This window comes from Ctenopharyngodon idella, chromosome 15 (genome assembly GCF_019924925.1).
Source record: "Ctenopharyngodon idella isolate HZGC_01 chromosome 15, HZGC01, whole genome shotgun sequence".
Lineage (NCBI taxonomy): Eukaryota > Metazoa > Chordata > Actinopteri > Cypriniformes > Xenocyprididae > Ctenopharyngodon > Ctenopharyngodon idella.
Window position 1 is genome coordinate 3364922 of NC_067234.1, and position 25207 is coordinate 3390128.

The 25207-nt window shown below is 39.3% G+C and overlaps 2 protein-coding genes across 2 annotated transcripts in view; both read right to left on the reverse strand.

The window, feature by feature from the left end:
- LOC127496312 (C3a anaphylatoxin chemotactic receptor-like) overlaps positions 1-25207 on the reverse strand; it is a 154368-nt gene that overhangs the window by 85606 nt on the left and 43555 nt on the right. The gene's annotated exons all lie outside the window — the stretch shown is intronic.
- LOC127496314 (C3a anaphylatoxin chemotactic receptor-like) lies at positions 144-8967 on the reverse strand. The gene is made up of 3 exons (XM_051864211.1): positions 8286-8967; positions 7760-7805; positions 144-3641 (listed from the first exon to the last, which is right to left on the reverse strand). Exons 2-3 carry the CDS (start codon positions 7761-7763, stop codon positions 2719-2721), a joined length of 927 nt encoding a protein of 308 aa, XP_051720171.1. The 5' UTR covers positions 7764-7805; positions 8286-8967; the 3' UTR covers positions 144-2718.

Here is a 25207-nt window from a genome sequence, read left to right on the forward strand (position 1 = left end):
TTTGTGCCATTCAAGCTCAATGCGCAAATAGCAGCATAAATAACAGAACGAGGATTCACACATCGTCACATCACACGCCTGCAGCACTTCTGCGAACAGAGTGCAATTATACATAAGGGATAAATGGGCCTGTACGCAAAATACATTTCACTTAAATAACAGATTAACAAAACGAAAGACAAAATAGTGCAACAAGTAATTTATGCGACTTTTGGTTCTTTTTTCGACATGCTCCACAAACAAGTTCACGGAAAGGACACAGAGACAGCAGAAAGTGGCATATCCTGTTTGTTTTTTTTTATTTTACAAAAGCACTATGTTGAGCACAATTGTGAGTGTACCCTTTACAGTTTTGAATGATGTCTTACTCCACCATAATGACAGAGTATTTTAAGTTGTTTCTGCTGTTACAATGAGACAAAATCATTTGGCATTGTGCCGATTGGTGTCGTGGAAGTCTCACTTCTACAGTCCAGTGATGAAATATGCATGTCCTGGAAATGGGAAACCTCAGGTGCCGCTTTCCCTCACTGTCTCCTTGTGGAAAGGCGAATTAGGCTCAGATGTAGATGCAACTTTTCCCTACTTCCCCCTCATCTTACTGTGATTTCTTGTAAAAGCATAATATTGAACTTTGTCCCACCATTGTCATTGCATGTTATTAGGCTAATGAACAAAAGAACGCAAGGATGTGAACGCAAAGATAATGACAGCATATAGGCACAATACGTGACATAATCCAGCCTGGTCTCATTGTTAATACGTAGGTATTAATACGTAACTTTCAAAGACACAAAACGTACATTTTTGTACGTTTAGAAAGGTGCTAAAACGTACAATATTGACGTAATTATGGCACTAAAATGTAAAAATACTTACGTTTTTACAGCGAAAAAACGTAAAATATTTACGAATCTTTCATGTCATAAAGATATATGTATAATTTCCATTTTATCTTTTTGTAGATAAATGTAAGATCCCTAATCCCCATCCCGAACTTAAACCTAACTTTACCCATTTTATACAGAATGTTAAAAGAATAAAACATAAAGAACAGAAATATGTAGGAAAATGACAATTTTAGTGAATATATAACATTAAAACGATATTTTGAGCCACTAATCCTACACCTACCCCTAAACCTACCCATAACCATTTCTTTACACTACCTGTTATAAATAAAAGAATGACAGACAAACAAGCGTAATTTATTTTTTGCGAAAATGTAAAAAGTGGTACCAAAAGTAGTTGTGTGATGATAAGTTCCAGTCACAGTCCTCTCTGGCGGTAGGGTACAGAGCAGAATTGAACTTATTAACCCATGAAAATATGATAAATCCGGCTACTCTCCGTGAAGGCACTCATTTCAAATGTCAATCCACTGAAACACGGCATGTCGCAATCTGTGACGAAGCAGGTGAGAACCAATGAGCGTTCGATATCAGTGCCGTAAACCATGTCGCTTCTCGAGGGTGGCGCTACTTTCAAATTTGAATCATAACGAGCGCGAGCTTTGACTGTGACTGTTGCTGTTGCTGAGAATGAAGATAAAGATCGATGGATAAAGGGCTGAATTTGGATTTGTTCCTTACAAACATGTGGGTTCTAAAGATTTGGAGTACAGCGAACAAATAAAATGGATGTGATTTGTGAATTTATGTGCTTTGGTGTATCTTATGGTTGTATTGTCAGTCGCTGCATAGGAGAAAACGCCTCACAGCAAACAAACTAAATATTACAAAATGGTTAAAGAATTACAGAAATTTTATTCATGAGGTTTCAAATTGTAGTCTTGTTTAACTTTATGTAATCCTCCGAAACGAGCAGCACAAGTCACAAACAGAAATGTTATTTCATATTAAGTAGATGAGTAAACTGCTTTCAATAAATTCGACTAAAAACATAGTTAAATCATTAAAGCCACGATATTTAATATTAATACATGGGAATTCATATACATTCACACTTTACGTTACATGATTTACGTTTTTTTTTTTTTTTTTTTGCTGTTAATACGTAAGTATTTTTACGTTTTAGTGCTATAAATACGTTAATGTTGTACGTTTTTGTGTGTATGAAAACGTAAGTATATGTACGTGTGGTAGAACCACAATTTAAGTAAAAATACATACGTTTTCATATGAGATCACGTTGCATAATCAAACCAATAACAGCTGTAGCATTTTAGCGCGCATTGGTCAATCTATCAAATAGGCTAACGATCAAAAATTACATAATTTTTTTATTTTAAGTGATCAGAACCTCAATCCCCCCAGGCCCCCTCATGGCTACATTACTGGAATGTAGTGAAGTAAACGTAAAATTTTTACAAAATAAAAATACTCTGAAAAAGTACAGATAGCCTACTAAAAGTAGGCTACAGTAAGGGAGTTAAACTACTTTGTTAACATCCACCACTGAAAAAAACAAGCATTTTTATGCTGAAAATTCTTTTTTTCTTATCTATGCATGCCATGAAATGCAGAGAGATTCATGTCGCATTAAAATAGCCAACAAGATTTAGCCAGATTAGTCCATTTAATAAACACTTTTTTCCCCCAATACATTGCTATAGAGTAAATTGAGTCGGTGATTCAACATTTTCATTTGTATAATGCAGTGTATGGCTGTTGAACCTCATGTGGGCATGTCATAAAAGGGTGGCCATCCATCCTGGCAACTGGTAGGAATAGAGATGGTCGTATCTTTTGTTTGCTTTCAGACCAGATGATCTTCAGCAAACGCCGTCTCCAGCACCAGCAGCAGAGACTGTTTCAGCTTCATCTTAAACTCCTTACACATGAACACATAGAGAATGGGGTTCAGACAGCTGTTTAGAAAACCCAGGCAGGTAACTACAGCTTCAGAAATCTCTTTAGCAGGCTCACTCCCCTGATTCTCTTTTGCACTTATGTAATAAAATTTGTGGACATGAAAAGGAAGCCAGCATACGAAAAAGGCCAGGACCACAGCTATAATGACCCGGTAAGACCTGGGCTGCTTCTTCTTTTTGAGGCGTTTGACTCGCACGCAGATAGCTATATATGAAGATGCAATGATCAGGAAGGGGATGACAAAGCCCACTATGAACCTGTATGTGACCAGAAACTTGTAGTATTGTTTAGGATGGTTAGAGGTTCCTTCACTCTCTGCTGTTGAGTGATTGCGGATGGCAGGGATGCAGCCGCTGATGGATAAAACCCACACAATCATGCAGATGATTCTGGCTTTGAATATGGTTCGATTATTACGAGACCACACGATCATCCATGTGCACAGGCATCGGTCCAGACTAATAGTCGTCAGTAGCAAAATGCTAGTAAATGAGTTTATGTAAATCACAAAACAGAGAAACGTACACTTCAAGTTACCAAAGTGCCAGATTTTGCTTGTCTCTACAATGGCGCTTATGATTAGAGTTAAGGAGGAGATGAAGTCTGCAATCGCCAAGTTGAGGAACCAAATGGAGTTGACTGTCGTCTTCATTTTGTAACCAGTCACAAATATGACAAGCCCATTTCCAATGAGACTTGCAATAGGGATGGCAATGTAAATGCATATTATGAAGATCTTAAAGCCTGAGAAAATCTCTGTCTGCACTGTAGAATTGGTCACATTTTGAAATCCAGAAGTAGTGCTTGCTACACGAAAACAAGAGAAAAATACAGTGAGTTTTGGTTTCTGGAATCTGAACAGTAAAAGCTTAAAATAGAAAATTAAATAAACTGATGAGAGTGTTTAACTCTATGCTTTGTATGGCATCCTGGGGTAGAAAATGTGTATCATGTGAAATGTGGCATGATAACAGGATTGCATTACATTTTTTTTTTTTTTTTTAATTGCTTTGGCACAATTTTCACAAGCAATTAATACATTTTCAAAACTCTCAGTACTAATATCACAACAGATCATCAAAAGTGTACTTTTTTCAAACATTTCAGCATAGTTTCAATTATGTTAGTACAATACACAAAATAAGTATTTTATCAACGTTTCATTCACAGTAACTACCTTTCATAATGCTATCACTATCAAACTTTTCATTTGCATCTCTTCTCGTTCAGTTTAATACATTTGTCTGTTTTTTAATCCAACTGAACTTAATAGTTAATCAATTAATCATTTGGTACACCTATAGATATCTATAGATATTGATTCTATAGACATAGTTTCTATAGAACTTGTCTGAAATATCAAATATGGATAACCAAATGTAATGAATTCTTTTTACCTAAGTGATTTATCTCAGATGATAACCACTATGTTCAAAGTTGCACGCAACTTGTAGCCTGTTTGCATTTATTATTATTATTATTATTATTGTTTTGGTACTATTTTCACAAGTAAGGTGTACAAAACCATATACAACCACATGTTTCTACAATACATATATACGCAAACACATAAAATGAAAATACAATTTTCACACTTTTCACATAAGACGACACAATTACAGTTTATAAGAAGCTTAAAAATGGTTCTGTTCACAAGCGATTTACCTATTTTTTTCCTAAATTACCTAAATTATTCATTATCATATATTATATTATTCATTAATATATTAAAATAAATAAATAAATAATGCCATTATTATTATTATTATTATTATTATTATTATTGGTTTTCATATTTTGAGGTGGAAAGTCTGGGTCTAAGACATACAGTGGCAAGAAAAAGTATGTGAACCACTTGCAGAATCTGTGAAAATGTGCAAAATTTTAACAAAATAAGAGAGATCATACAAAATGCATGTTATTTTTTTATTTAGTACTGTCCTGAGTAAGATATTTTACATAAAAGATGTTTACATATAATCCATAAGACAAAAAAATAGCTGAATTTATTAAAATGACCCAGTTCAAAAGTTTGTGAACCACTGGTTCTTAATACTGTGTGTGGTTACCTGGATGATCTACAACTGTTTTTTTGTTGTGTGATGGTTGTTCATGAGTCCCTTGTTTATTCTGAGCAGTTAAACTGAGCTCTGTTCTTCAGAAAAAATCTCCAGGTCCCAAAAATTCTTCAGTTTTCCACCATCTTTTGCATATTTGAACCCTTTACAACAGTGACTGAATGATTTTGAGATCCATCTTTTCACATGGAGGACAACTGAGGGACTCAAACACAACTATTAAAAAAGGTTCAAACATTCACTGATGCTTCAGAAGGAAACACAATGCATTAAGAGTCGGGGGGTGAAAACTTTTGAACAGGATGAAGAGGTCCAAATTTTTCTTATTTCGCTTGAATATCATTTTTTTCATTTAGTACTCCCCTTTGGAAGCAAAAATACTTGCATGTTTCCCGGAAGACAAATTAAATACAATTTACCTTGATCTTCAAATTCCAAATGTTTTCACCCCCCATCTATTAATGCATCATGTTTTTTTTTCTGGAGCATCAGTGAATGTTTGAACCTTTTTTAAAAGTTGTGTTTGAGTCCCTCAGTTGTCCTCAGTGTGAAAAGACGGATCTCAAAATCATTCAGTCACTGCTGGAAAGGGTTCAAATATGCAAAAAATGCTGGAAAACTGAAGAATCTGCAGGACCTGGAGATGTTTTCTGAAGAACAGAGCTCAGTTTAACTGCTCAGGGCAAACAAGAGACTCATGAAGAACCATCACAAAACAAAAAAGCAGTCGTAGATCATCCAGGTAACCACACACAGTATTAAGAATCAATGGTTCACATACAGGTGCTGGTCATATAATTAGAATATCATCAAAAAGTTGATTTATTTCACTAATTCCATTCAAAAAGTGAAACTTGTATATTATATTCATTCATTACACACAGACTGATATATTTCAAATGTTTATTTCTTTTAATTTTGATGATTATAACTGACAACTAAGGAAAATCCCAAATTCACTATCTCAGAAAATTAGAATATTGTGAAAAGGTTCAATATTGAATACACCTGGTGTCACACTCTAATCAGCTAATTAACTCAAAACACCTGCAAAGGCCTTTAAATGGTCTCTCAGTCTAGTTCTGTAGGCTACACAATCATGGGGAAGACTGCTGACTTGACAGTTGTCCAAAAGACGACCATTGACACCTTGCACAAGGAGGGCAAGACACAAAAGGTCATTGCAAAAGAGGCTGGCTGTTCACAGAGCTCTGTGTCCAAGCACATTAATAGAGAGGCGAAGGGAGGGAAAAGATGTGGTAGAAAAAAGTGTACAAGCAATAGGGATAACCGCACCCTGGAGAGGATTGTGAAACAAAACCCATTCAAAAATGTGGGGGAGATTCACAAAGAGTGGACTGCAGCTGGAGTCAGTGCTTCAAGAACCACTACGCACAAACGTATGCAAGACATGGGTTTCAGCTGTCACATTCCTTGTGTCAAACCACTCTTGAACAATAGACAGCGTCAGAAGCATCTCACCTGGGCTAAAGACAAAAAGGACTGGACTGCTGAAAGTAAATTTTGCATTTCCTTTGGAAATCAGGGTCCCAGAGTCTGGTGGAAGAGAGGAGAGGCACACAATCCACGTTGCTTGAGGTCCAGTGTAAAGTTTCCACAGTCAGTGATGGTTTGGGGTGCCATGTCATCTGCTGGTGTTGGTCCACTATGTTTTCTGAGGTCCAAGGTCAACGCAGCCGTATACCAGGAAGTTTTAGAGCACTTCATGCTTCCTGCTGCTGACCAACTTTATGGAGATGCAGATTTCATTTTCCAACAGGACTTGGCACCTGCACACAGTGCCAAAGCTACCAGTACCTGGTTTAAGGACCATGGTATCCCTGTTCTTAATTGGCCAGCAAACTCGCCTGACCTTAACCCCATAGAAAATCTATGGGGTATTGTGAAGAGGAAGATGCGATATGCCAGACCCAACAATGCAGAAGAGCTGAAGGCCACTATCAGAGCAACCTGGGCTCTTATAACACTTGAGCAGTGCCACAGACTGATCGACTCCATGCCACGCCGCATTGCTGCAGTAATTCAGGCAAAAGGAGCCCCAACTAAGTATTGAGAGCTGTACATGCTCATACTTTTCATGTTCATACTTTTCAGTTGGCCAAGATTTCTAAAAATCCTTTCTTTGTATTGGTCTTAAGTAATATTCTAATTTTCTGAGATACTGAATTTGGGATTTTCCTTAGTTGTCAGTTATAATCATCAAAATTAAAAGAAATAAACATTTGAAATATATCAGTCTGTGTGTAATGAATGAATATAATACACAAGTTTCACTTTTTGAATGGAATTAGTGAAATAAATCAACTTTTTGATGATATTCTAATTATATGACCAGCACCTGTACTTATGAATGGGGTTATTTTAATAAATTCAGCTATTTTTTGTCTTGTGGATTATATGTAAGCATCTTTTATGTAAAATATCTTACTCAGGACAGTACTAAATAAAAAATAACTTGCATTTTGTATGATCTCTCTTATTTTGTTAAAATTATTAACATTTTCACAGATTCTGCAAGTGGTTCACATACTTTTTCTTGCCACTGTATATGTATATATAGGCCTATAAAAGGCAACTGAAATAAAGAAAGAAAGAAAGAAAGAAAGAAAGAAAGAAAGAAAGAAAGAATCCATCTGTTGTGACCATCAATTAAAAAAAAAAAAAAAAAAAAGTTTAAACCAATCCTTGGGACATGTAGTTAAGGACACGTGAAAAATTCTAATCTGTCTAATCTCTCTACAATTTTCACCCAACTACAGAGAATGATAATATTATCTCCTCATACCCATATGCTCCCAACAGGCAATGTACATATTAGATTCTTACCCATTTTCTGTATGGCTTCAGTCCCATGCAAACCTCTTTGCAAGTTCTGTTTAGAGATGAAAATCAACAACTGATGATAAGTTCCCCTTTACTTCTCTTAAAGGGATGGTTCACCCAAAAATAGAAATTCTCTCATCATTTACTCACCCTCAAGTTGTTCCAAACCTGTATACATTTCTTTCTTCTGCTGAACATAAAGGAAGATATTTTGAGAAATATGGGAAACTGAACAGCTCTGGGGCACCATTGACTTCCATAGTATTTTTTTTCCTACTATGGAAGTCAATGGTGCCCCAAAGCAGCCTGGTTAACAAACTTTCTTTAAAATATCTTCCTTATGTTCAGCAGAAGAAAGAAACTCATGCAGGTTTGGAACAACTTGAGGGTGAGTAAATGATGACAATTTTCATTTTTGGATTTTTGGGTGAACTATCCCTTCAAAGAGTGATGGTGGGATGTATATATATATATATATATATATATATATATATATATATATATATATATATATACGTAGCCGACTCACCTGTATGTTCCTCTGTTTTTGGCATCCCTCCGCCACCTCACTCTTGGCCGGTTCCTATCACAGCCAGGGATACGAGGGCAGTACTCTGGGATCAGGCCAAAATGACTATTTGTAACTCGTGAAAACTTAAAAACAAAACTGTGATTCCAAAGTAAAAAGTATAGTGTAGTTTAAGTAAAAAAAAGTCTTCCTTCCTACTGCTATTGCCACATCACTTCCTGTTTAAAATGGGTGCAATTCATTCTCTTTAAAGTGGAAGTACAAAAATATAGTAACCTTTAAAGAGTGTTACAACCATCCTCTTGCATACAACTAAGAACAGTTTCTTTTTAATAATCTTACAGATTGCCTAGACAGTGGACAAGAATGACAGATACAGTAGATGTGTGCTGGCCAGTGTTTAAAAAAAAAAAAAAAAAAAAAAGGAAATGATGAAGTTTCAAAGAATGTCACGTCAGTCAGATCAGTTGCGACAACAATGTTGAAAGCCAGTGGTGAGGATTCTGGATGATACCATTTATGGATGAAAACATTTACGTTGTTTGTATAGAGCTACTTGGCAACACAAAGCCAAAGGAATTATGCCCTATGCAGTCTCTGGGCCCACCAAGCCTGCACTCTAAGACAGAATATATATGTAAATATAGGCCTATAAAAGGCAACTAAGAAAGAAAGAAAGAAAGATTCCATGACAGCCCATGACATCATAACAATGCCACCTAAAAGTATATAACGGGCGCCCAGATAACATGTCATCCACTTATCGTCTGAAGGGACTGTAAGCAGGCGGGCCTGAGGCATGGCTAAGAGACGCAGCGTCTCGTTCCCTGTTCTCAGGGAACCATGGTTACATGCATAACCTGAGACGTTCCCTTTCGAAAAGGAACGCTGCGTCAAGGTGCTAGGGGAACGATATACCCATGCCACCATGCTGAGGGGAGTGCATTCCAACGTATAGCAGTGACAGCTGTCAGAATCAAGCAATTTCAACTGAAACGCCAGACCCACTCTCCCTAAGGGTCACAAATGAGCTGTCAGTGACATCACTCCCTGCGGTCAAAGCCCAAGCTATAAGCCTCAAAGAACGCTATATGTTGCACATAGGGGCCTGCCATGGCCGCTCCAAGGCCTGGGACCAACAGCTTCAACAGAAGGGGTCCATTTTAGGGAGTATGGCCAGGGGGCCCGAAGGAACCCCAGCCAGTCACTTATTAGGGGAGCACAGTCACCCCAAATGACACCAGGGAGGCTGACCTGGTTCCTAGCATTACTAGTAACCTAGTCAGCCAACAACCTGTCTGTTTAAACAGAAACAGAGTCTCCGGATACATAAGTCAATAAAAAGCCAAGCCAGCTACACGAGGTAACGTGTGGTCTCAGGCGAGCCCGAAAGGGCAAGCACCTGACAACAAGACCAATCCCCAGCAGCTGACCAATACCCAGCTGCTGGGGACTCGCATCAGGGAGGCCTACAGTGGCCAACTACCTGGTATTGAGTCTAAACTGGCAGAGAAATACCCACACTGTGGGGAATTTTGCCTTCAGAGGGGCCCTGTAAGGCCGAACACTTCAACTGCAAAATTTCACTGGCTGAAGTGACCATTGCTAGCCGCCATGCACCCACTTGCTAGGGGCTGGCTGTCAGGGAGGCCTGCTAAGGCCAGCTACCTGCTAGCTAGCTGTTTAGGGCCTACAACACTGGGGCTCACCCACAGTGAGGCATGCTAGTACTCAGGGAGGCCTGCTGAGGCCAGCTACCTGATAGCAAGACTAGCTAGCAGTACAGGGCCTGGAACACTGGGGCTCGCCCACAGCTAATTCTCAGAGAGGCCTGCTAAGGCCAACAATTGTGAACAAGCATTCGCTAGCTACCAGAAACCCACACTGCTGGGAACTTGCCCTCAGAGAGGCCTGCTGAGGTCTACCATCTGAAGCAAGTCTATGCGCACCTACCAGAAAACCCATTATTGCTGGAGACTAGCCTTCAATGTGGCCTGCTAGGGTCAACTGCCTGGCAGCCAGGACTACATGGCTAAATACAGCACCCACACTACTGGGGCTCACCTTCAGAGAGGCCTGCAGAGAGGCCATCTAACTGATAGCAGCACATTGCTAGCTGCCAAGTTCCCAAATACTGGGGATTCGCTCACAGGGAGGCCTGCTAAGTCCAACTACCCGAGTGAATCTTCTGGCTACCAAGTACCAAGATGGGGCTAAAAAGTACCCACACTATTGGGGACTCATTCACAAAGAGGCCTGCTAGGGCCTACTTATCCAAAAGCGAGTCATTGCTAGCTGCTAAGAGCTCCCAAAACATTGGGGGTTCACCCACAGGGAGGCCCACTAAGGCCTGCTACCTGACAGCAAACCTGTACTAGCTGTCACATAACCGAAGTGCTGGGAACTCGCTCACAGGGAGGCCTGATAAGGCCAGCTACCCAGAGTGTGTCTTGTTGCTACAACATCCACACTGATGGGGGCTCACCACAGAGAGGCCTGCCAAGGCCTACTATCTGATAATAATTACAATAGCTACCAGAAACCCATATACTGTGGGCTGCTCACAAGGAGGATTGCTAAGGCCAGCTACCTTATATCATGTCTAGTAGCAGAGATAAACTGTTTAACCTCTTAACTGTCACCCCCCTTTTTTGAAAATATACACTATCTAATATACTATTGCACCATCCAAACTTAAATGGTTGTAATTCAAGAATGCTTTGGAATATAGACATAAGTTTGATCTTGTTTTAAAGAAAACAATCAGCTGATTACTAAAGTGAAAGCACTTAAAAAAAATTAAAGTATGAAAAAGTTATGGAAGTTTAAATTTACTGTAAATCAAATGTACTGTACTAAATATTTTATATTTTATATAAAATATATATTTTACAAAATAATTTTTACTCTAAAATTACTACCAAATCAAAGCCATATGTCTAGCCAATTTGTGTTCCAAATTTTAGGTTGATATCACAAAAATTGAAGTTCCCATGAGATTTTGTTTAGGCACTGTACCAAAAATAGCCACAGAGTGTCACCGATATTCTATTGATTTTTTTTATGCATTCTTCTGTAACAAATTTATACATTTCTGTCCAAATATCACAAAACAGTTGGCAGATATGGAACCATGAGACTCAGACCTTTCAGACGATATGTGTTTTGTCAAGATTAGAAAAGGTTTTTATTATAAAGTAGTTCAAATAAATTTTGTAATACGAAACCTGACACCACACACTAGGGGAGGATCTCGCTAAGAGAATTTCAAACAAAGTCAAACAAAATATATTTTCTAGTGTTTGTCTAAAATATTTTGAATATTATTGAAAAAAAATATATATATGTATATAAAGTTTATATTGAATTTATATTGAAAGTATATATTTTTCATGGTTGTCATTCAAGTAAGTCTCAACCAACAAACAGCGAGAGCTATATCTAACCCTCACGAGTTCAAAGCAATTCAGCAAGCCAATGAAACCTGACTTTGAAAAACAATTATCCAATCAAAAGCAAATTGGCTCTTGTTGCTAATCACAAAAACTGCTGCTGAATGTTTGTCAACATACAAACCCGATTCCAAAAAAGTTGGGACACTGTACAAATTGTGAATAAAAAAAGGAATGCAATGATGTGGAAGTTACAAATTTCAATATTTTATTCAGAATACAACAGATGACATATCAAATGTTTAAACTGAGAAAATGTATCATTTTAAAGGAAAAATAAGTTGATTTTAAATTTCATGGCATCAACACATCTCAAAAAAGTTGGGACAAGGCCATGTTTACCACTGTGTGGCATCCCCTCTTCTTTTTATAACAGTCTGCAAACGTCTGGGGACTGAGGAGACAAGTTGCTCAAGTTTAGGAATAGGAATGTTGTCCCATTCTTGTCTAATACAGGCTTCTAGTTGCTCAACTGTCTTAGGTCTTCTTTGTCGCATCTTCCTCTTTATGATGCGCCAAATGTTTTCTATGGGTGAAAGATCTGGACTGCAGGCTGGCCATTTCAGTACCAGGATCCTTCTTCTACGCAGCCATGATGTTGTAATTGATGCAGTATGTGGTCTGGCATTGTCATGTTGGAAAATGCAAGGTCTTCCCTGAAAGAGATGACGTCTGGATGGGAGCATATGTTGTTCTAGAACTTGGATATACCGTTCAGCATTGATGGTGCCTTTCCAGATGTGTAAGCTGCCCATGCCACACACACTCATGCAACCCCATACCATCAGAGATGCAGGCTTCTGAACTGAGCGCTGATAACAACTTGGGTTGTCCTTGTCCTCTTTAGTCCGGATGACATGGCGTCCCAGTTTTCCAAAAAGAACTTCAAATTTTGATTCGTCTGACCACAGAACAGTTTTCCACTTTGCCACAGTCCATTTTAAATGAGCCTTGGCCCAGAGAAAACGCCTGCGCTTCTGGATCATGTTTAGATATGGCTTCTTTTTTGACCTATAGAGTTTTAGCCGGCAACGGCGAATGGCACGGTGGATTGTGTTCACCGACAATGTTTTCTGGAAGTATTCCTGAGCCCATGTTGTGATTTCCATTACAGTAGCATTCCTGTATGTGATGCAGTGCCGTCTAAGGGCCCGAAGATCACGGGCATCCAGTATGGTTTTCCGGCCTTGACCCTTACGCACAGAGATTGTTCCAGATTCTCTGAATCTTTGGATGATATTATGCACTGTAGATGATGATAACTTCAAACTCTTTGCAATTTTTCTCTGAGAAACTCCTTCCTGATATTGCTCCACTATTTTTTGCCGCAGCATTGGGGGAATTGGTGATCCTCTGCCCATCTTGACTTCTGAGAGACACTGCCACTCTGAGAGGCTCTTTTTATACCCAATCATGTTGCCAATTGACCTAATAAGTTGCAAATTGGTCCTCCAGCTGTTCCTTATATGTACATTTAACTTTTCCGGCCTCTTATTGCAACCTGTCCCAATTTTTTTGGAATGTGTAGCTCTCATGAAATCCAAAATGAGCTAATATTTGGCATGACATTTCAAAATGTCTCACTTTCAACATTTGATATGTTATCTATATTCTATTGCGAATAAAATATAAGTTTATGAGATTTGTAAATTATTGCATTCCTTTTTTATTCACAATTTGTACAGTGTCCCAACTTTTTTGGAATCGGGTTTGTACATAAAAGTAAATCTGCATGGGCTAGGAGCAACCATTTTATTTGTACTTCGACAGTCCACACTTCATGGTCATGACATGGATCCGAAGAGGCAAAAAAGGACATTTTATACACTTTTAGAAGTTGTAGAAGAGCTTTGCAAATCTAGCGATGAAGAGCGGGATGAGTCCAGCGATGACGAGCCAGACATGCTTTTTCCAGAAGCAGATTTTTCAGACACCTCTCTAGATCAGTAAGGTCATACATTTATATACAGTCTTTCTTTACTAATATGCAGTATGTTAGGGAGCAGTGTGTAAATGTGACAAAATGTGTAATCATGTATTATATTTAGTCTCTTAAAATGAACTGAATAGTTTTGCTTTTTGGTGAGTTTATACAATTTATTTACAGTCATTTCTAATGTATGTTATAGAACAGCATATAAATGTGACATGATGTATTATATTTAGTCTTTTGAAATACACTGCTGTAGTTTTTGCTTTTTATATGCATATATATATATAAATATAAATATATATATACACATTTATATATGCATTTTATATATTATTGCAATAGGTGCGAAGAAGACAATGCTTCTGATGAGGACTGGACTGCTGAACAAACATGCCAACCATCATCAGCAGAATCATTTACATTAGCTGCTCCTTCTAGTAATTTCGGAGACAGTGGGAGAGACAGAACCAGAGGGAGAAGCAGTAAAACAGGGAGAGGATGAGAGAGAGGCAGTGAGAGAGGAGGAGAAAGAGAGAGAAGCAGTGAAAGAAGAAGAGAAAGAGGGAGAAGCAGTGAGAGAAGAAGAGGCAGAGGCAGTGAGAGAGGAAGAGGGAGAGGCAGTGAGAGAGGAAGAGGGAGAGGCAGTGAGAGAGGAAGAAGAGGAAGTAGTGAGAGAGGAAGAGGAAGAAGCACTGAGAGAGGAAGAGGTAGAAGCACTGAGAGAGGAAGAGGTAGAAGCACTGAGAGAGGAAGAGGAAGAAGTAGTGAGAGAGGAAGAGGAAGAAGCACTGAGAGAGGAAGAGACAGAGGGCGAGGAAGACCGATCCAATCTGATTCATCTGGCACTGAAGATAGATGGCATACCCAAGATGAGCCAGATATTTCACCACATGAACCATTGTTTAGACCAGCTCAAACTCCTGGGCCTCAAATTATTTCAACAGAATCCTACAATCCTCTAGAGCTATTGAGCTCTGAAGACACTGGAGTAGACAGAGCAAGGTAAAAATGTACAGTAGTACAGGATTCATGTGACAACAAAGGAAAAGTTACCATCTTCTCATCACCTTCTAATGCTGGCAGTTGATATTGAGATCTTCTGAAGTCAAGGACTATCTCTGAAGATAACAGTAAATCCATACCAAGGATAATGGGTACTGTTAAGTCAGAATCACGCATTACATACAATGTAAGATCTATTTTCCTCCCTTGCAGTTCACATTCCCACTCCAGCTTGCCAATGGCATCCTGTTTCTGACCGTTGGCTAGCAAGAAGGACTGACCATTACTCGGTTTACATGGTTCTTGACATTGCAATTGCTTCCAACAAGATTCTTGAATGAGCGATAAGGTACTGCCAATATCAATCATTGGTTGGAAGAATCTGCCACGTAGAATGATAGGGAGGCTGATAATTTCAGGTTGAACAACACTTTTCATAGACTGCATGGTTCTAGTGTTAGCTGGAGACTTGAATTTCCAAGTTTTAGCAATAGCGAAGAGGAAGATCCTGTTACTTTCATAGAAAGATGTGAAGAATACGTTGCCTAGGAAGAAGAATACGTTGCCTAGGTAGAAGAATACGTTGCCTAGGTACAACTTCTCTAGAAACATTCGCTCTCCATTGTTGTGTCTCTGAATTAACTTGGCTATAGTATCTTCTAGATTCTTCAAAATCCTTTTCAATTTGAGTGTCAAATCTTACTAAATCATCTACCCCTCTCACAGTTCCTCTGAGTAAATTCGCTAGTCGTGGGTTGCAATTTCGTAAGATAGCATGTACAATTTCCCTCTCTGACATGTCCTTGTTTCTTCGAAGGCATAAGGCTCTATAATGATAAGCAAAATCTCTAATACTCTCTTTGGTACCCTGCTTCCTTTCCAATAATCTTCTAGCAGCTTCTTCTTCATAGTCTTCACTTAAGAATGAACGCAAAAATATCTCTTTGAACCGTTGCCATGTCTGAACGTTCTTTTTTTCTGCCAGCCACCAATCTTTTGCAGTACCCTTTAATACTGATGTCAAAGAAGCAAGAATTTCACAATCATTGAGAGGCCGAATGGCAACGTATTCTTCACATCTTTCTATGAAAGTAACAGGATCTTCCTCTTCGCTATTGCTAAAACTTGGAAATTCTATTTTCACTGGCGGATGGAATGACATCATTGACACACCTTCTAAGCAGGACATTTGGCTGCTTGGCACATGGTAAGTCTGGTTAACACCTGCAGCTCAGGAAACAGGAGCAGAAAAATTTGACTTTGGAAGTTTGGGAGTAGACATAACAGGCGTAAAAGTTTTTAATTTATGGTCAATTTAAGCATCTCGCCTCTTCAAACAGTCCACCATAGATCTACCCAAATCATGAAGTTCAAGCTCCATTTTTTTTCTGTACTCTCTCACATTCTCGTTCCAGGTGGTAAGTCACTCTTTCTTCAACAGCTTTACACTCAGCAAAGGTCACACTCTCCTGCATCTGTTGAACACACTCTTCAAAACGAGTCTCCAACTTAGTGACTCGCTCGATTAACTGTTCTATTAATGTTGCACCTGATATTTGAACTTGCTCTTGTGTGGTTGCTTCTTCTTTTTCTTTCTCAGGTTCAGGGTGGTAAACATTCATTAATCTGCTGCTCAATTTCATTCTCCACCATAACCCCTTCATTTTCTTCCATGGAGTTGTGTTGAGGACTGCTTTGATGCTCTACAATACAGATTATAATTGTGATTCAAGGACAACGTTTACTTCAGTCGGCATCTCCACTGGACTCCTTCAGTGTCTAACATAAACACAGATAAGACTGGTTTCTTTGACTTTTACACATACAGTGTTTTCACACACAAAGACTTGATTCATAGTTTGATCAAGATGGGTCAATATTTGATTTCAGATGAACAAGTGGGGTGTGATTGATATTATCACTGCTGTGTTTGTTGCCAAATGTGTTTTGTTGCTATATTCTCATTATAATTGAAAGGAATGCAAGTAAAAGGAGAAAAAAAAAAAACAAGAAGTTGTGTGGCTGCCTTATTTTATTAAGCAGAATTAATCATCGTTTATGTTGGAAACCCACCCAAAATCAGATATATAACTGTCTTTGGTTTTAAATATAATTCTGAGCTGTTATACTACCACCATAAACAACATGGGGTCTACCTCCCTTACAAGCCTGAAAGGGCCTTCTCACTATCAAGCCAACGGCAGACCATCAGATTCATAATTTTCTCATTATTGGCCCAGCCACAGGCCTGATGTAAGAAGCACCTGGGGCCAAAGCTTTTTTTTTTTTTCTTTTTTTCCTTGGTCTAAGACCCTAAAAAGGTCAGCCTGGTATGCCTGCAACTAGGGTTGGGTATCGTTTTAATTTTAACGATTCCGATTCCGGTTCTGCTTAGCAAATTCGGTTCTTATCGATTCTCGATTCCGATTCCAATATTTTTTTTATGGAGAGAAAAAAAGAGCAAATACTTCAAGAATAATGTTTTTACCTTTTATTCTTGCCACATTTAGGCTATAACCAGTAGGCTGTAACTGTTTTTGTACCTGAGTATGAGACGCTGCTATTGCTAATATTAGCTGTATCTGGTGCTTTAGGACTCGCGGCTGGTTTAGAGTTCACAGTTCGTTATTTCAAATGTAGGCGCGTTATTTCAAATGTTCATTATTTCAATGCGCACCGCAGGTCATGTGACAAAAACCAACCGATCAGCTTCGGCCTTTCCGTAACAACATCAAAAGCTCAGCCGGGTTTTATTATCTCCATAAATATATCTAGTAAAGCTAATGCAAGGGCTAGAAATCAATTAATCCTTTGCTGATACTTCCTCGGCTCGTTATCTTTCAGAGCGCAGTTCATGGTTGCATAGCAACGGCAGATGCCACGGGAGCGAAAGCGCTTTGGAAAGGAGGAGAAAGTGGCGCGGCCGTGCTTTCCACGCGTTTTTAAACGCGACATGTGAACGGCCCCAAACATGGTGCATTCCTTCAGATTCATTCAGATTCATTCAGATTCGTGGTAGATTGGATGAACCTTATCTTTCTGGCCACTGTCATGCAGCCCCCGTGAGCCTTCCATTCCTTCCTGATCTCCATTCTGAGATCGAGAAAGCATGGAAGAACACTTATTCAGCCATCATCCATCGACATGGGCATGCGAATTATGCCAATGTTGAAGGGTTGCGTGAGCATGGATATGTGGCGATGCCTCCCATTGACGAGACGTTTGTGAACTATCTCGTCGGCAGGGGGGGCGTCAACCCTTAAAGCTCCGGCTCTGCCTACCAGACCGCTTAAGACCACCTTGCGTCTGAATGGCAGAGCATACGCGTCCGCGGGTCAGGCTGGTGCTTCACTGCATACCATGGCAGTGCTTCAAGCATACCAGGCTGATCTGCTGAAGGATTTAAACCAGGGTCAGGATCTTTCACCTGAGGCGGTAGCTGAGTTGCGCCGCAGCACAGTCTCGCCCTCTGAACTTTTTGGCACTTCCATCGAGGCAGTTGTTGGGAAGTTCAAAAAGGCAAGGGAGCACTCAGCAGCTTTTAAATCTTGCATACTGCTCCGGTCTGAATCCACGCCCAGACAGCCGGGGGGACCTGGCCCATCCTGGTCTGAGGACCATAGACAGGGCCAGATATCTAGCGTCGCTGCTTGGGCCCCTCCTCTTCAGAGAAGCAGGTCACAGAGAAGGCGAGAAGCTAGGAGGAAGAAGCAGGAATTTGGGAAGTTATACAGTGCAGGCGTTCTGAATGCCAGTAAGTATTTCTTCCCTTTTTGAGGGTTTGCACCTCCACCCTCTCCTCTTCTTCTGTCCCTCTGTACCCTTCGTCCGCACAGGCGCTTCTACATCAGTCCTGAGGCTGGGCCGATGATGAGTATGTTCCCTGAGCTGGAACTTTTCTGACGGGTTCGAAGAGAAGAGAAGTGCAGCCTTTAGACTGTATGAGTATGGCAGGGCACTATTACATTAAAAGTGGGCCTTTTTTCTCTGTATGTCTCAGGTTGAGTTTTTTTGTAGGTCGCCTCTATTTTATTAGAGCCGCTGTTTTTCATTGACCTCAAAGCTCCCTGCTTAAGGCTTTTTTTGGGGACATTTATATATATATATATATATATATATATATATATATGTATATTAGTTAGGTTTATGTTTTTAAGGGCTTTTTACTAGGGCCCTGGAGCTCCCTTTTAAATGAAGGTTGGTTGTGACACCCTTTTTTTTTTTTATAATTCTTACTCTCTATGATCTTGATTTCTAGGTTTCATTGGGGTTTTTCAGAACGAAATTTTTTTTTGTGTGGCAAGCCATTTTTATGGTTATCACATTTTCTGGAGTCACCTTCTTGGTTGAATACCAGCAAAACTCACGATTCAAGTAGTTGGCTGTTCTTAAAGAATTTTGGCCTCCTTGCTAACCTTCCCTTAGGTTGAAGTGAAGTGATTTCCTCTTGTTTTGAGAGATTAAGGCAATATGCTGAAACCTTCCGCTCCCCTGAGCTCCAGATGTACCATGTATGGCCATTCTCTTACATCACCCTGTGATCCGTGTTGGCTTTCGTTTTAGCCTCCGCCCTGTCTAGGGTTCGGTGTAGTGTGCGGGCATTTTTCTATTTACCGCTGCCCGTTAGGCCACAGGTGTTTTACCTGTTCGAACATACCTGCCTCCTCTTGCCATAAGACTCGATAGGTTGGGTTTTTGTTCTTTTTACCTCTTCAAAGTCATGTTAGGTGTGTCAGCCTCACCAATGGGCCACCCTTATTTCCAGCCTAGGTGTATTCAGGAACACACTTTCCGCCTCCTGGCTTGCAGTAGTTAGAGTAGGCCTTTTTCTGCTAGAAAAGGCCTCTCCGCCTCTGATTCTGCGGCTGGTGGTCCTTGTATGCCTCCTCTATGTTTAGAGTTGTCTTCGGCCAGGGCCCGTCTTCTGCATTGGGCAATAAATGCGAGTAGCAGTCCCTTCCAACTTCCCTTTTGCAAGGCGAGTTTGTGGCCTCGCACTTTTCAGCCAAGGTGAACGTTGCTCCTCTTAATATTAGAGTAGATGCGATATGCTGAGTCTCAGTTCCCTTTGGTGTTGTTTTATGGTGCAAAATTTTTTTTACACCTTCTACCTTATTTTAATTATTCTCAGGTTAGGTAAAGCAAGTCGAATCTGTCCTAATCTATAAGTAGTTGAGATCTCATACTTACAAAATAGGTCTCAGAAGACTTCTCCGTGGTCTGTTCAGCTCAGTTTAGAAATCAGAGACTTTTTTGGCAGGCAAGCTTCTTAATTATAAGTAATATAGTTTTATTAATTACAGGTTAAGTAGTTTGCATACAATACACTAAATAAAATAATAAAGTAAAAATAAAGTAAAATAAAATACAGTCAACACTTAGGTTACAAGCATTTGTCTGCAGGAGGTGCTAACAGCAAGTTACCTAACACCGGAGAGGCCGTGCATCAAGAATCAGCATCTGACCTCTTGCTTTTCTCCTAGTCTTTTATAGACAACACAAACCACTAATGTAATGACACATAAAAATCCCCTCATAAATCATCAGTCCTTTATAGTTAATTGGTCGAATCCAAAGTCCTGGTCTGTCATAAGCACCTTAGAATTTGCTTATATAAAGCCCGCTGTTTTCTTTTCCTTCTCCTCTGGGCCCTCCTTCGCTGCTGCCGTCTCCTCCTCGTCTGTAACACATCGCTTCAAGGTAATACCTGCTTTTCTATCTAATACATGTATTTTCCTCTCTAATCTACTAACATTCTATTAACAAATGCATTATAATAGCAGTTTTTTCCATTCTTTAATAAGTAATATCTGACTATAAGGGTCAGATGTATCTGAGAAGTTAACTTGGCCACTAAGCATATTTTGTTGGTAATTTTCCACCAGACAACAGGTGGCTGTGAAATAAATAAGACCATTGTTAAGGGTGTCATGTGAAGGCTTCTTGCCTCCAGGGAGTATTGACTGGTTTGATACAATGTTTCATTTGGCCCATGGGAAAAGGTTTGACCATCAATGGCAGAAGGCCCATGACAGATAAAGTCAAAAGATGTAGACTAATTGGCAGTCGGCCACCCATACAAAGAGAATTATCTCTTGCATAAGCAACACCTGCAGTTTAATTGGTGAAGTGACTGTGGTAAAAATGTTGGGGAGTACTTGGGAGACTCCAAGAAGAGAAAGGGAGAGGAGCACCTGTAAATGAGATCATGGAAAATAACTGTAGGGGTGGATCTCACACTGTAACAGATAAGAAAAATGTATAAAAACTGTGCCCCAGCTAAGAGAGATTCAGATGTGGAGCTGGCATCTCACTTTGTTGCTCGTCAATAAAGTTAAACTCCTGGGACCTGGAACTTCAACTCTGAGTTTTTCTTTCAGACCAGAACTGAAGGGACACAGAGACATCGAATTTGCCATGACACTAGTAGCCCCTTTGGGCCCTATGTAGAATAGCCAGCCTCCAGAATGTTCTTTTTAGCATTCTGTAGATCCAAGGTCGAGCAGTTTACTCCCCTTGATCTGAGGGTTGGGAAGCACTTTGCTGAGTTCTGCTCCCTGGGATTCCCGTCTCTTTCCGGTGAGAAGTGGTTTCTGCCTTTCTGCAGTCCCTCTCATTTGGCTGCCCTTTTTGGGGTTTTAAAGTAAGCGACTCTGTTCCATGAACAGACAGGTTGCTGGCGGACTAGGCCTCTTTTTGGGCTAGGTCGGCCTCCCTGGTGGCCGGGGTTGACGCTTGTCCCCCTGAAAGCGACTGGCCAGAGCTCCGCTTGAGCTTTCTGGCCTGACTCCCTTTAAGGAACCTCTTCTGCTAGATGTTGGCTCCATGCTTTCAGCGGTCTTGGTGAGTCATGCCCTCTTTCTCAGAGGGCTCCCTCCTTTGAGGCTTCAGCTTGGCTTTGGCCGTAGGGAGTATTGTCACTGACAGCCTTGTGTGACTAGAAGGAGTTGAGTGCTTGGCTTTTTCTAAAAGCCTTTTTTTCTCAGCCATTTGGCATGCACTCCTCTCGGCATGGCGGCATGGGTATTTCATTCCCCATTTGCGTTCTAGGACGCAGTGCGAGTTCCCTTTCTAAAGGGAACGTCTCGGGTTATGACTGTAACCCTGGTTCCCTGAGAACAGGGAACGAGACACTGCGTCTCGTTGCCATGCCTCCATTCTACCTTCTGTCAGTCCCTGCAGATGAAAAGTGGATGACATGTTCTCCAGGTGCCCCTTTTATACTTCCTGGTTACACCTGTATTACGTCATAGGCTGTCGGCGGCCAATAGGATTGTCGTGATTTGACAGATTGTTTCAGACACTGGTCACGCGAGGGTGTTTCCCCATTAGCGTTCTAGGACGCAGTGTCTCGTTCCCTGTTCTCAGGGAACCAGAGTTACAGTCATAACCCGAGACGTTTTCTTTCTTTATTTAGTTATTTACTTATCCTGAGTTAAATTGCTTACATTGTTAACCATTATATTTCTAATTTATCATAATTGCATAATTTTGAATATATACCAGAAATCCTACTATAGGTTATATTTATCATTTGATTCTTATTATATGTCATTCGTTTTTTTTTTTTTTTTTTTGGTGAATGAAGCCCTTCAATAAGAATTTGCTAAGATACTGTGAGAGCATAATATATATCTATAACCAATACATATTTTGATACACTATTATACTGTTTATTTAATTCAGAATAAAGTTCAAACATAAATCAGCATAACATAATTAGCTGTTGGATTTTGTATTTATAAAAAGTTTCACAAACATATATAATGTTCCCATAATCATTAGATGAGTTCTACAACACAAATTACACACAGTTATAACACAAAACACAAACATGAAATATGAAATTGCTGTTTTTTAAAATCTTAAGTTGCTGACAAGTCTCAAGATAGAGACTACATTGGTTGTTGTAATGGTGAGAATCATATGGTTGTTACAATCATTTAGAGACTAACATTATCTAACAATTAAATTGTGGTTTTGTTGTTCTGCTTGTCGTTTTGCATCTGCCTTACTCTAAAATGATCCTCAGCAAACGCTGTCTCCAGCACCAGCAGGAGAGACTGCTTAAACTTCTTCTTATAATCATCACACATGAACACATAGAGAATGGGGTTCAGACAGCTGTTTAGAAGAATCAGATAGATACTGAACACAAATGCTGTGCAAAATACTTCATCATTGGCACTCCAGTTATTCATTTTTAATGCACAAAAACTGCGAACATGGTATGGAAACCAACATATGTAAAAAGTTAGGATGATAGCGATAATGACCCGGTAAGACCTGAGCTGCTTCCCTATTCTAAGGTGTTTGATTTGTACTCCAATAGCAATGTGTGAAGATGCAGTGATCAGGAAGGGGATAAGATAGCTCACTAAAAAATCATATGTGACCAGAAACGTATGAGGAAACACATTCACGAAGAAAGGGATGTTGCAGCTGATGGATGAAACCCACACAATCATGCAGATGATCCTGGCTCTCAGTACAGTTCGGTTATTTTGAGACCAAACAACCATCCTTGTGCACAGCCATTGGTCCAGACTGATAACTACAAGAAAAAAAATGCTAGCAAACTGGTTTAGTGTTATCATCATTTCGAGATATGGTAAGGACAACCACAATGAAAAGTAGCAAATAAAAATTTGTATGATTAAGGATAATATGATGATGAAGTCTGCAATCGCCAAGTTGAGAAACCAAATAGAATTGACTGTCGTCTTCATTCTGCAGCCAGTCAGAAATATGACAAGCCCATTTCCAATGAACCCAACTACAAATGTGGCAGTAAAAATGCATATATAAAAGATCCCAAAGCTTAAGCACTCAGTGGTATAAATTGTTGTGCCTCCGGTCAAGTTTTCAGGTCCAACTCTTGTGTTTTCTACACAATGATAAAAGAAAGAGAAAACAGGTGAGGGCTGCTTTTGGGTCTGTATTGAATGCATCATCTTAACATTGTGGTGTTTCATGTGCAACATCATTTTTGCATGCAGTACCACACTCCGAAATGCCTAAAATAAAACTTTTGTGTTGTTGTTTGCAAATATCATATGGAAATATTCTGAAGCATCAACAAAATGAAACGCATCGACAGGAGCGGAAAGAAATACTTTCTTTTTTTGATAAGAAGGATATTTAACATTAAAAAAAAAAACAGTACTTAACATCATTTATGCTGTCTGGTTTCATCTTTAAAGAAATATTATGAGTCTAATATGTATGAGTCTGTTTATACTATTGAACATGAAACTTTTGGCATTATCATCAAGCTTTATGTGGCCATTACTGTAACAATCAGTCACTTCATCATCATTGATTTTTTAGTGAGAAGATATTACAAACTGTGAAAGACGTGATCATGAGTGAATTGTGAATCAAAGAAATGAAGTCACAAAATCGGCTGAGTTTTGAAAACATGCTAAATATTGAAAAATGAACTTATTAGCAGTACTAAACTCAAGACTTTTTAAAGGGATAGTTCACCATAAAATGAAAATTACTCACCCTGGTGTTGTTCTAATGCTGTATGCCCTTCTTTCTTTTTTGGATCACAAAAGGAGAATAAAAAAAAAAAACTGTCCCACTCACGTTCGTCCATATAATGGCAGTAAATAGCGACCAGGGGTATACGATGAAAAACAAATTGAATTTATTTATTTTTTTTGGTAAAAAAAAAAAATCGAAATTGAATGTATTATTTTAATGAAAATCCTGACCTTGGCTGTTGGTCTTCCGTGCTCGACTCTGTGTTCATGAGACTCTGTTAACACCACAGTTCGCTCCAACTTGCCCAGATAAAGCACATAAGTTGTGAGAAATCAAGATTAACTAAAACGCGACATGAAATACAATCCATGTACTTTTTTTCTCTGATGTAAATATATCCGTGGTGTTCATCGCAACACAAAGTTGTTCCATTCACATCTGTCATTCTGAGTGTCATTTTAACTAAAACATCGTACACCTCAGAACACTTGGAATATATGGCACGTGTTGCACAGGATAACTCTGTGATACTTTTGTGTCTTTTTTTAAAAGCTTGATGCTGGTCGCTATTCACTGCCATTATATGGACGAGCTCGAGCTGGACATTTTTTGAAAATTCCCCTTTTGTGGTCTGAAAAAGAAAGAAGGGCATACAGCATTAGAACAAAACCAGGGTGAGTAAATAATGACTTCATTTTCATTTTAGGGGGAACTTTCTCTTTAATGCTTTTGCAGTGTAATGGTGGAAAAGACCAATTCACACTGTATTCACATCTATCTATACATACATATATATATATATATATATATATATATATATATATATATACACACACACACACATTTCCACAACATTTATACATTACCAGATGCTTTTTCTTTCCCTAACAAAACCAAATTACTACACTTACAATTACTACGTGTGGTAGAACCACAATTTACATAAAAATACACATGTATTCTCATGAGATCACGTTGGAAACTCAGGAAAACACTGACGGTGTACAGACTCAGCGAGCACAGTCTGGCCATAGAGACGGGCC